Here is a 12,681-nt window from a genome sequence, read left to right as displayed (position 1 = left end):
ACTAATCCCACATGGATGCTCATTTACCGGTACCCCCAAAACCAAAGAGAAGGTCAGGGACCCTCCTCTCCCTCTCCCACCTTCTCTCCTTCCTTCTCCCTCCTTCTCCCTTTCCCTCCCTCCCTCCCTTCCTTCCTTCCTTCCTTCCTTCCCTTCCTCCCTCCCTCCCTCCCTCCCTCCCTTCCTTCCTTCCTTCCTTCCTTCCTTCCTTCCTTCCTTCCTTCCTCCCTCCCTTCCTCCCTCTTTCCCTCTTCTTTCTCTCTGTCTCTCTCTGTCTCTGTCTCTCTCTCTGTCTCTGTCTCTTTCTCTCTCTCTCTCTGTGCTAGTCGTCAGGGTCTGGGCACTGTCCCTCAGTTCCTTGAGCCAGACCACCACTTCTGGCTTTTCTGTATGTAGTAGTGAGGAATGCAACCTAGGGTTTTGTGCTTGCTAGAATCACTCTACTACTAAGCCACATTCCCAGTCCAGTCAGGGACATTAATCCACTCATGGGAAGTATTGTTTTACTTTGAGCCAATCATAAGTGGGAAGAGGTCCTAGCTACTACCTGTAGCTTCTGTTCTGGGACATGGACACCAGGGCAGGTTCTTAACATAGTAAGAAGATCATGCGTTAAATCAGAAAACTTGACTTCCAGCTAGTTCTGCCAAGAGTGACTTTCATTCTCAATTCCAAGGCTTTTTTTTTTGGTGCTTAATTGGACATACAAATCTCACTTACTTTCCTGCTGAGGCTAGCCTCATATCTGAGCCTCCTAAGTAGCTAGGATTACAGGCCTGTGCCACCAGTGCCCAACTTCTAGGCCTTTTCACATATGCAATTCACATCTAAAAAAGGACAATAATTCAAAATCAGACTCATTGTATAGCATGAAGACTAATTTACATAATTGATATAACACATTTTGTGATTGTAGATTCTAAAGTTTTGTTAAAAAGATCTTTTGTGGTGTACTTGACTTTGGATCTCTCTTACTATGGGCCTTTGGATGCCAATGAATATAAATGTTTGATCATGATTATTGCTATTGTTATTGTTATTTTTGGTTTGTTTTTTTTTTTGGTGCCGGTCCTGGGGTTTGAACCCAGGGCCTGGGCCCTGTCCCTGAGCTCATTTTGTTCAAGATTAGCACCCTATCAGTTGAACCACAACTCCATTTCTGGCTTTTTTGATGAGTAACTGATAATAAGAGTCTCATGGACTTCCTACCTGGGCTGGCTTCAAACTGCAGTCCTCAGATCTCAGCTTTCTAGGATTACAGGCATGAGTCACCAACATCCAGCCATGATTTTTTTTTTTTTTTTTTTTTTTTTTGTCGGTCGTGGGGCTTGAACTCTGGGCCTGAGCGCTGTCCCTCAGCTCTTCAGCTCAAGGCGAGTGCTCTACCACTTGAGCTACAGCGCCACTTCCGGTTTTCTGTTGGTTTATTGGAGATAGGAGTCTCACGGTCTCTCCTGCCCGGGCTGGCTTTGAACCGCGATCCTCAGATCTCAGCCTCCTGAGTAGCTAGGATTACAGGCGTGAGCCACCAGCGCCCGGCAAGCCATGATTATTTTTTAAAACAGTTTTACTGAGATAAAATTTGTACAATGTAGAGTGTACAAATCAGTGGGATGTTCTTTTGGTATGGTCCCAAAATTGCATAGCCATCCCCAAATTTTAAAATTAGTACATTTTGTTGTCTCCTCATGACCAAATTAACAGTCTGTGCTCACCCACTACTCAGCCTTGATTTCTACTCTACAAACTTTCCTATTCTAAGCATTTTATATTAATAAAATGTTATAATGCGTCGATCATAATTGACTTCTTTCATTTGCTTTATGTTTCCAAGGCTTATGCATGTAGCAGCATGCTTTTTACTACCCAATAGTATCAAACTATTACATATATTTTGTTACCAAATAATGTAATAATCCATTGCACGGAAATATCACATTGTGTTTATTCATGCATCAATTCCCACTTTTTCACTATATATAATGCTGTTTTGAATATTCATGTACAAGATTTTTGTGAATGTATGCTTACAATTCTTTGGGGGTACATACATAAGAATGGAATTGCTAGGTAATTCTGGTATCCAGAGTTCTATGGTAATTCTACATTTAACTTATTAAGGAATCACCCAAGTGTTCAAAACAAACCAAAACAAAACAGTAGCTGCACCAGCAATGCATAAGGCCTCCAATTTCTTTACATTGACAGTTATTTTCTGTCCTTTTAAATTTTTTAATTACTGTTATTATCATTGAAGGTATGACATAATATCTCACTGTGGTTTTATTTTGTATTTCTCTAGTAATTAAAATGTTGGCTATATGACTATCTATGTGTGTATGTGTGCCAGTACAGGGGCTTGAACTTAGGGCCTAGGTGCTTTACTTTAGCTTTTTCTACTCAAGGCTGGAGTTCTGCCACTTGAGCTCTCTCCACTTCTAGTTTTTACTGATTAATAGGAGATGAGTCTCACAGATTTTCCTGCTTTTGATGGCTTCAAACTGTGATCCACATTCCCCTGAGTAACTAGGATTACAGGTGGGAGCTACTAGTTCCTGACTTAAAGGGAAAAAAAGCCCTCTACAATTTATATTTTGTAATAGTTGTGGGTGACCTTCTGAGTTACAGAATATCCGCTGAGATCTCAACCTCACTTGAGAAGTCTGCCTTCCCTCCATGTTGCCCCAGGGCCCTTAATTCTGTGGACTAGTCTCTGTCCCCTGAATTAAATCACAAATTGAAATCCATTCATCCTCTGGATCTACTTGCTTTTCCTTCGGTTCTGAAATGTGTTTTACAGGGTTGCTTTGAACAGTTGTAACTTTCTTCATGTATGAAAAAGATTAGAGAAATCTGCATATTTCAGGAGTCTTTCAGATTGAGTTTGAGACACCTAAAGTCTGGGAGGGGAGGCCTGACTCTTCCGCTGTTGACCTTGAACTTCATTTGGGGATTTGGGCTCTAGGTCCAGGGTAGTAGAAGACCACAGTTCTGACTCCAAATCAGCTTACCTTGCTCTTTCAGGAGGAGCCTTAGCGAAGTGCATACTGAGCGAGGATGGAAACTGGTTTACCCCCATTGAATTTGAAGCCAAAGGAGGCCATGCAAGATCCAAGAACTGGAAGATAAGTGTGCACTGTGGCCGGTGGTCTCTCCTGAAGCTGATGGAGGTATCCATACCCAGCACCTGCCCCACCCCTTCTTGTAGTACCCTAGTCAGAAGGCCACTCTTCGTCTATAGTAGCTGAAGCCTTGAAGCCAGTGAGAAGGGAGAGGCCCAATTCATAACCAGAGTGCACAGCTGTAAAAAGATAGATGCAGGGCCTTGAGGGAAAGAATGGCCATTCTGATGTGATTGCATGCAGAGAACTCCATGTACTGAAACAAAGACTCCACAGTCAAACAAATGGAAGGAGCCACTTCAGAGAAAGGAAGGCATGAAAAGCAGAGCCATCGCTGAAGTAGCTCTGTGGACTTAGATTCTATTTGACCCCATACAATCAGTCTACCTATCAGTTGAAGTTGTCTGTGGAGGGCTTTGAAGGCAGGTTAATTAGTTCAATTTCAAGTTCTAGACAAGGACTCAGTGAAAACTTCTGAATTTGGAAATGACATGTAAACATGTAAAAAAAACACTGTTTTTTTTTAAATTTGATTTTTAATGCCAAGGGGTCAAACCCAAAGCCTTACACATGCTGTATATGTATGCACTCTATATCTAGCTCCCTAAAACCTTATTTTGGACAGCCATGTGGCTTTGAAATGACATCACTACCAGTTCACTATACTCAATATAGAATGCTTACCTTAAATATGCCTCTGACTTGTTGTCCTAGACCTTCCTCATCTCTCCTAGTCCATGGCTGAGACCCTTCCTGTACCCCTTGAGAGTTCCCTTTCCTGGACTGGAGGTGTGGCTCAAGTGATAGAATGCCAGCATATGAACAAAATCATCAGATACTGAGTTTGAGTCCTGGTCTCAGATGAGAGAGAGGGGAGAGAGAGAGAGAGAGAGAGAGAGAGAGAGGAAGAAGGAGAGAGAAAGAGATCCCCTTCCATGAGATATCTTCCCTATCCCCCTCTTGATTTGTTACCTTTGCATGCCCCAAATCGATCTGAGTATCTGACACACAGTAGGTGTGCAATAAATGAATGTGTGTTGGACATGGAAGTCAAGTATGAATGACAGTACAGAGAAGGAGAAAGAGGTAAGTGATATAGAACGTTGTGAAGGGAAACCTGTCAGGTCTTAGGAAAGAAGCACCAAAAGGGAATGGTTCTAAAGATGACTCTTCCACCTATCCTTGGTTGAAGGAAGTCTTGAAGCAGGTAAGGTGGGATGACATCTCATTTTGACATCATGGAGTTGAACTGGAAGTGAAATATACAGACAGAAATATTTGGGAATAGGTTGAGAAATGCCAGATCCACACAATGGAAACAGATTAACCATTTAATGGGATTTTTTAATCTTTCAGAAAGGATTTCTACCTCGTCCTCCAAGAACATATCCCAAGAGGACAAGAACATATCCCAAGAGGAAAAAGGTGGTTATTGCATAACTTTCTACAAGTTCTCTTCATGTACAATATTTTATTATATGGGTAATCACAGTTGCCTTCTACCTCCTCCACTTCTTTACCTTTATTTTTCTTTATTATTATTGTTGTTATTATTATTTTGGCATGTGCCTTCAGGGCTGTTTCTTTGAACATTATGGTGTATACAAAGCTAGGTCCTCTTTAAATGCTGATTCATGTGAAATGGACAGTGATAAGGAACCATCAAAACAAACCCCATCCATATTTTTAAGTGAAGGATGTAGCTGTGTTTTGGGTAGCAAAGTCGGAAAAGTGAATGTAATTATGAAGTGCATAAAAATACCCTATAGTAAGGTGAGAGTGTCCATTTCCACTCAAGTCTAGATTGTTCAAGATGACTTTACTATCTGTTTTTTACTTTAATGGGATCTGATGGAATCCAAGTTTTCCCACAGTCGTTCAGCTGATTCTAGAACTATAGACAACTTCTTGTGGAATGAAACCACCTATCATTTTACAAGCTAGACCACCAGAGCCGAGTTCTTCTCTGCTTCCTTATATTGTCCCCCACCTTGCACTGAGATGGTCACCCCAATAACAGCGTACCTTCCCAAGGGAAGATTACTTGCCCTTGGTGAGATAGTGCTGTTGAGGACAGAGGCCTTCAAAAGCATGTCCAGTGAAGAACGGACCTGGAACGGTTTCTACTTTGGCTCCAGCAGAGGGTCTGTGTAGATGGACTTCCTTTGATCTGTGAGAGTGATTTCTCTCTCTAAGGAAGAAAGCAACAAATAAATAGAGTGTTGAATCAGGTAAGAGTGTTTCCAAGACTGGGTATGCATGATACCCAGAGAGAGAAGTGTCATTCTTATCATCTACAGGTAGCAATGACCATCTAAGACAGTCACAGACATCTGTCACTGTCCCTGGGCTTCATATTCCTGTGAGGATTTCAGATTCAGGCCTCCACATTATTGGTGATTTGCATTATAATCTGGCAGGTTTGAGCGCTCAGCCACTGGGAAGGAAGTTATTGTTTGACTCTTCAGTGAGTATGTTAAAGACAAGTTGATCTGTCTTCCCCCTGGTATCAAGAATAACAGTGCAAGATGGGCACTTGTGGCCCACATCTGTAATCCTAGCTACTCTGGAGGCTGAGATCTGAGGGTCATCATTCCAAGCCAGCCCAGGCATGAAAGTCTGTGAGACTCTTAGCTCCAATCAACTACTCAGAATAGGTCAGAAGTGGTGCTCTGGCTCAAGTGGTAGAAAATTAGCCTTGAACCAAAGAGATTAAGGGACAGCACCCAGACCCTGAGTTCAAGCTCTAGGACCAGTGCACGCACGCACGCGCGCGCGCGCGTGCGCACACACACACACAAATAACAGTGTAGATTATCCAAATGAGCTGGAAATTTCCAACCAACAGGATCTATCCTTATTGATGGGGCAACTTTACAGCAACAAGATGCTGTTGTATTCTGTGTGTCTATTGGCCAAAACATAATTTCCCTAGAATGGCAGAACCCAAAATACATTTCTATCTCTTTAGATCCTTAGTGCCTCACAGAGCTTCTCGCTCTTTTTTCTTTTTTCATTATCCTTATATAGTCAGAACTTCTCTTTGAGAGTGTCTGGCTTCTGTCACTGTCCATACCACATGATAATATTCCAGCTTATGACAAGACCCCTTAAACTTTGAAGGAATCTAATACAGAATAATCTTTTCTTGTGTATGCTATTCTTTATCTAAGAGACTCCAATCATCCTCTTCCGAAGTGCAAAAACATACACCTATTCATTTATTTATCGTATAATTATACCAATTACATACTGAATGTTTTATGGCTGTTAGAGAAATTTACATGCTTACAATTTCATGTTACATATTTACAAATTCATGCATATGATATCATTGCAAACATAAAAGAATACTAATGGAAGGTGGTGGAAAATTCTAGATGAGTCAGTGGTGGGCAGTGACATGGCCACTTCTCAGGCAATTGTCCCCTGGAGTACAATTGTGCATAGCCACTCTGCCCTAGCTAAAGAGGCTAATTGTGTCTCAGAAGGGAAGAGTGCCAGGTTATTCTACTCTGTGTCCCAATATAATCCGCTTGTGTTTCCTCTGCAAGTCAGCTGGTCTGGCAGCTTGAGATGTAGATAGCAGGGAAAGGAAGGTGAGTGTTGGGAAGAAGAGCTAAAACACTGGATATTTGCATTTAATCTTTAGGATCTTATCCCTAGGAGAGATACAGTGGTGGTAGGGTTCCTCTGTAGGTGCTGGGAGCTCTAATTGATGCCTCCTCAGGCTGGTTCTCATTACAGCTCCTTTGGGTGAGCTGACATATCATGGGTGGCCAACCATTTTGAAGGAAAAAGGCTGAAGGCCTTTAATAAATGAACACAGCTCAGCCTGTAGAAAGCAGTTCTGGGTCTAAAAGCCAGAGAGGGAAACTTACTTTGGGTTCTTGTTCTCCTGGTAGAGACCATAGGTTCATAAAAACAAGTTTTTTTTTTTTTTTCCAAGAAAAGGTATATTGATTTAAGAGGAAAAACTTTATATGAAATAAAATGAACATATATTTGAGTAAAGAAGGATTCATTAACAGGGCAGGACTCTCAGGAAGAATTCCTAGGCTCCACTGCAGCTGGGTGAGCCCGGAATTTCTAATGTGCTTAGGCTGAATTAAGACTAAGGAAACACACTTGATTGGCCAGAGGGGAAAGATGCTAGTTAGAATTAACTGGTGGCTATTTATGGTTAACGTCTAGTTTCATTTTACTGCTTGTATTGGGCCCCAGTTGCCCAATGACTTCCCAATAATTAGTGTGTGTGTGTGTGTGTGTGTGTGTGTGCGTGTGCGTGTCCGTGTGCGTGCGCGCGCACGCGCGTATTCCAGTCCTTGAACTCAAGGGTTAGGTGTTGTTCCTGAGCTTCTTTTCTCAAGGCTAGCACTCTACCACTTGAACCACAGCTGCACTTCTGACTTCTTAGTAGTTAATTTGGAGATAAGAGTCTCACAGGCTTTCCTCTCTGGGTTGGCTTTCAACTGTGATGCTCAGATCTTGGCCCCCTGAGTAGCTAGGATTATAGGCCTGAAACTGGCACCCTAAAGAAAACATTTTTTTTAAACAATTATTATTTACAGCCCTCAGAAGATAACCGTAGCAGTAAGTGATTTTTTCAACCATCACATTCAATAGTTTCATTTAGCCTTTTCATTTCCAGCGGAGAACAAAGATGAATCACAACAAAACCCAAACTGACCCTGATGTAAGTACACCTCAAAAACTCAGGCCTTTCCCATGTGTCTTACCTGCATCCTGGCTGCTTTTCATTGGTTATGGGCTCATTCTCAGTTGGAGAGCTTTGCTGCATGTGCTGAGCAGGGCAAACAGCGGTGTCCTCTAAGCCATGTGCGTGGATCTGGGCTTGGGTGTCTCTGCCGGAAGTGACTTTCCTGTGTTTCCCTAAAACTCTTTCCCTGTCCTCATCTCCCTCAAAGGCGGGTGAGGCAGGGATTTAGACCACTGATATCTTTGGAGATGGAGGTTGAAGCAGGAACAGGAAGGGCTGGCTGCAGAGGAGTGGGGCAGGGGAACATGTTTGAGAGGAGAAAGGCCTTTTAAAGTGGTCAGTGGACTAAAAAGGGAACTCCCTAAATCCCTCCCAGTTACAGGCCGACCTCAGTATGGTCTTGAGCATCAGCCCAAAGGCACAGGATGGTGAGTTCAGGCACAGCTCTGTCCTTGATCCTGCAGGAAATGCATGCAGAACAACAGGTGGGCTCTTCATGGACCCTCTGTGACGAGTCTCAAGGGGGTCATCTGGGGACCGAGCTGTTTAAGACAGAAACCATGACTGCTTAGCAAACCACAGAGCCTCTTCCTCCAGCCGCTTGGCTGATACTTGATAAGATGCAAGGGGTTTGGATTCCTCAGGCCTACCCATCCCCTGCTTGTTATATGGCTGCTTGCTTTGGGCTCTTCCAAAAATGATGATTTCCTTCTCTAAGCAAAATCGCACCCTGATTTCTTTCATGGCAGTGAGGTGGATGTTTTGGTCAGAGTGAGCTTGTGAGAATGGCTGTCATGTAGAGTAGCGTGCAGTGTGATACTCGCAGGTGCTACCCAGAAGAGGAGTAAGGGTTGAGTAGTTTCACACCCACTGCCAAAGCAAGCTCCAACAAGATTTATATCTTGCCCACACCATTTTTTGTGGGTTTTTTTTCACTCTTCTGAGGGGGCCTTTGGTAGTCATCAAGTCTTGGCATCCAGTGTTTATGTGGCTTGTGGGGGATGGTGTAGACACAGGCAGAGTTTCTAGGGAAGAGATGGCAACTTTCCAGTGAAGGCATCTCTTCCATGTTAATAATCTTCTTTCAGACAGACATTTAGGCCAATGACAATGATATCTAATATCTCTGTGTCTCAGTTGCCAGACTTCGCTCAGGCTAAGCTTCAACCTGGGATGCTTGCTGGAATCACCCACAGTGCTTTGAAAAATATTTTTGCTTGGATCCCAGCCCTAGAGGTAATTCTGATATAATTGGTCAGGGCTAAGAGTTGACATTTATGACTTAAAAAAAAAGACCCCAGATGATTCTGATGTTGAGAATGACCTGTTCCATGCTTATAGAATACCAATTCCTCATGATGCTAATGACCCACTAATTAAAGTCTCTGGTGTTGGAACCAGGACATGAGTCATTTATATGCCCTCCACAAATAGTTCCAGGCTAAGAAACTCAAAGCCTTGTGCTCTAGTTGAGTTTTTTTTTATTTTTTTGCTCAAGACTGGTACTCTACCACTTGACCTCCACTTGTATATTTTGGTGGTTAATTGGAAATAAGAGTCTCATAGGCTTTTCTGCCCACGCTGGCTTCAGAGAGTTTCGTCCTCCTGAGTAGCTAAGATTACAGGTGTGAACCACCAGAACTTGGCTAAGAATCACTTCCCCTCCGTTAAAGAGACTAGGGACTCAAGCCTCAAGACTCATTTCTTCCTTTGGTCATTTCCTTGTTCTTGTGGGGACAGAAGTTACTGCTTTTGAGACAGTGATGATAAAGTCTCTTGCACTGATGAGAAGAAAAGGGATCGAAAGGTCCCATTCCAGCCTCAGCTCCAAATGGGAATGGACCTAAGCATCCCCCATGGAACTGACAGGAAGCTTTGGGTGAGAATTTTCTTGGGGCCCAGGGCGTAGCCATACAAGGCCATTTTCATTTATTTATTTATTACCTATTGATTATTTTTATTTTGAGGGGTACAGGGGATTGAACCCTCTACTACCGAGTTATTTCCCTAGTCCACTGATATTTTAAAAAGCAAAACAAATTTACCTAACAAAAGTATTTTTACCCAGAAGCCCCAAGCAAATCTCAAAATTATTATTAATATTAGTCTTTTCAAATCTTTGATAATTTTCCACATCCCTAAAAATAACATAGATATATTCCAAATTATTTTAGTCCACTGGCATGTTTCTGACTTTTGTCACTCACATGGATAGAATATAGAGCTTTTGCCTGTGGGGGACAGGCCTCCCTTTACTCTGTCCATGAAGTGGGTCCCAGTAGGGTTTCCTCTCCAACTGTATTCAGTGGGCATTACAGGAACAGAAAAGATACTGAAAGAAGCTTAAAAATGAGTGTCCAGCATCTCAGGGTTGGTCTGGATTTGGGAGATGAGAGAGAAGGCAGAAGCAGGATGGATTCTCAGGTTTGTGGTGGGCGGAGGATGCTTCATTAAATAGAAATACTAGCGAAAGAACATGGCCGAGGGTGGGGTGGAACAGGAGGAGAAGCCAAAACGCTCCAGGATCATTGGCGTTAGGCTGTGGAGCCCCGGAGGAGATGGTGGACAGAAATGTGCATGGACACCTGGGAGCTGAAGACCCAAATGGGTAACTGCAAGGTGACTTTGACCATAGCCAGAGATAGAAGCTCAAGGAATTCTATCCTTTTGTTGTTTAATTAAAAGTTAAAAGAATAGCCAGAAAGGAAAGTAGAGCGGTGAGGCTCTTAGAGTGAGCCCAAAAGAATGGTGCCACAGGCCAGGAGTCTTTTATCCTTTGGCATTAGTGGTAGTTGAACTCAGGGCCTTAAGCATGCCAGGCGAACATTCTACCATATGAGCCACCCCTCTAGCCCTCTTGTGCATCGCTTATTTTCAAGGTAGAGTCTTGCTTTGTGTACAAGCCATACTGGGCTGGGCTACTACTACTTGTGCTTCCCAGTATCCCTGGAGATGACAGGGCGCACGCCACCACATCCAGTCCTTGGTTCAGACTTTGGCCTTTTTCTGTAATCCTCCAATCTCTAGCTCCCAAGCAACCAGGATTATAGACTTGAGCCACAGCTCCCAGGCATCTTTTGAACAGGTCAAAATGGTCCATCCTAGAGAAGAGCTGACCCTATCATCCTTGCCTCTACTCACTTTTCAATGGCTTCCTTCTCTTCTATCCACCATTCATCAGTGGATGGGCCAATCTCCATATCTTTCTCATATTTGTCTCTATCCATGTATGGAGGAGAAGAAATTTTTCTGTGTGGAAGTAGACCTCTCTTTTCTCAAACTGTCTCCACTCTTTCCCAGAAGGTGGGCCCAGGAAAACACTTGTGACTGCATATATGTCAGTCACTCAGATACTTCCTGATTCATGATTCATGTTATTGCTGATTATCATGGAGGAAATAATGCCAACCACTCCCTGAGGGAAGTTTTGGCTGACTGATTTGAATAAATCTGTGGCTGGCAGGGAACTGAAACCAGCTACTTGAAGATAAGCAGAAGTTACATATGGTCCTTTGAGACGTTTAGCCAAGAGGGAAACTTAGAGATAGGTCATTTAGTCCCTCCCAACTTTGTTTTTATGACAGTCCTCTCTCTCTAGCCTAGCCTCCTCAATGCTAGGCGTGGGCTACCATTCTACTTAGGCTCTCCGAGTTCTACCAGATTTCCAGGCAGCATGTAATATGGAGCTCTGGCTTTAATCTTTTTTTTTTTTTTTTTGTCGGTCATGGAACTTGAACTCTGGGCTTAGATGTTCACCCTCAGCTCTTCAGCTCAAGGCTAGTGCTCTACCACATGAGCCATAGCACCACTTCTCATTTTCTGGTGGTTTATTGGAGAGGAGAGTCTCACAGACTTTCCTGCCCGCGCTGGCTTCAAACCTCGATCCTCAGATCTCAGTCTCCTGAGTTGCTAGGATTACAGGTGTGTGCCACTGGCACCTGGCTCTGACTTTAATCTTTATGTAACTGGGGTTCCACTCCCCAGTTTGGTTTAGCCAGTCTCCCTCAATATACCAAGAGACAAGAATGATGAAGGGCAGCAGCAGATTTATCACATGTTGCAGGCCTGGCATGGGAAGAAGTAAGGTAAGCACTTCGGTCCACCTTCAGGGTGCAGACATGAGCTTTAGGTTTTAATAGAGGAAGAATTTGGGGGAAGGGGACAAAAGATAGGAATACTTATTAGACCCTCCTGGCCAAAGCTGCAGTGTGTTCCCCATATCTCAAGGCTGGTCAGGTATGACCATTGCCTGGGGTAGTTTTGACTCTTGTCAAAAATGTTTATCCGTCAGCCCTGACCTTCCTGGATTTCAAGGTGGATGGATGCCAGGTCATTGCAGGAGAGGATGGCTCACAGCAAAGGCAGATGTAAAATGGAGAATAGAGGCTAGTTGTTTTTTTTAATGCACATACTGAGGCTTGAACTCAGGGCCTTATGATCTTAGTTTTTTCTCTGAAGACTAGTACTCTTAACACTCAAGCCACACCTCTACTTCTGGTTCTTTTTTGGCTAGTTGGGGATCCGTCTCTCAAATTTATTTGTCCAGGCTGGCTTTGAAATGCAATCCTCAGAGCCCTGCCTCCTGAGTAGTTAGATTACAGCTATACCCCATGGGTGCATGCTGGGGCTAGCCTTTTGTCCTGTTTTTAGTGATCCTGGGGGCATTTGCAGTCCCATGTGGGGAATCAAATTATTTTTGTTTAAGGCTCTAAGTATTTGCTGTATAGTAGACTCTTTCCTTCAGGCATCTGGTTCCAAGACCACCACTGTGGAAAAGCTATGAATGCTCGGGATGCGTAGAGACCAGTGCCATATTGCAAACACTTGATTTGTGTTCCC

The 12,681-nt window shown here is 43.3% G+C and overlaps 1 protein-coding gene across 9 annotated transcripts in view; it reads left to right on the top strand.

The window, feature by feature from the left end:
- The window catches only part of Sp140 (SP140 nuclear body protein), a 50,882-nt gene that overhangs the window by 33,335 nt on the left and 4,866 nt on the right, over positions 1 to 12,681 (top strand). For 4 of the 9 annotated variants that reach the window (XM_042679118.1, XM_042679113.1, XM_042679110.1 and 1 more), the window contains 4 exons: positions 3,025 to 3,170; positions 4,479 to 4,547; positions 7,774 to 7,818; positions 8,980 to 9,078. In XM_042679118.1, the coding sequence (XP_042535052.1) occupies positions 3,025 to 3,170; positions 4,479 to 4,547; positions 7,774 to 7,818; positions 8,980 to 9,078 (359 nt within the window). Of the gene's footprint in view, positions 1 to 3,024; positions 3,171 to 4,478; positions 4,548 to 7,771; positions 7,819 to 8,979; positions 9,079 to 12,681 lie in introns of all 9 variants that reach the window. The other 5 variants (XM_042679111.1, XM_042679114.1, XM_042679112.1 and 2 more) reach the window with 5 other exon arrangements.

This window comes from Dipodomys spectabilis, unplaced genomic scaffold (genome assembly GCF_019054845.1).
Source record: "Dipodomys spectabilis isolate Male_0828 unplaced genomic scaffold, ASM1905484v1 ptg000051l, whole genome shotgun sequence".
In the NCBI taxonomy this organism is placed as follows: Eukaryota; Metazoa; Chordata; class Mammalia; order Rodentia; family Heteromyidae; genus Dipodomys; species Dipodomys spectabilis.
This window is presented reverse-complemented; position numbering and strand designations above follow the sequence as displayed.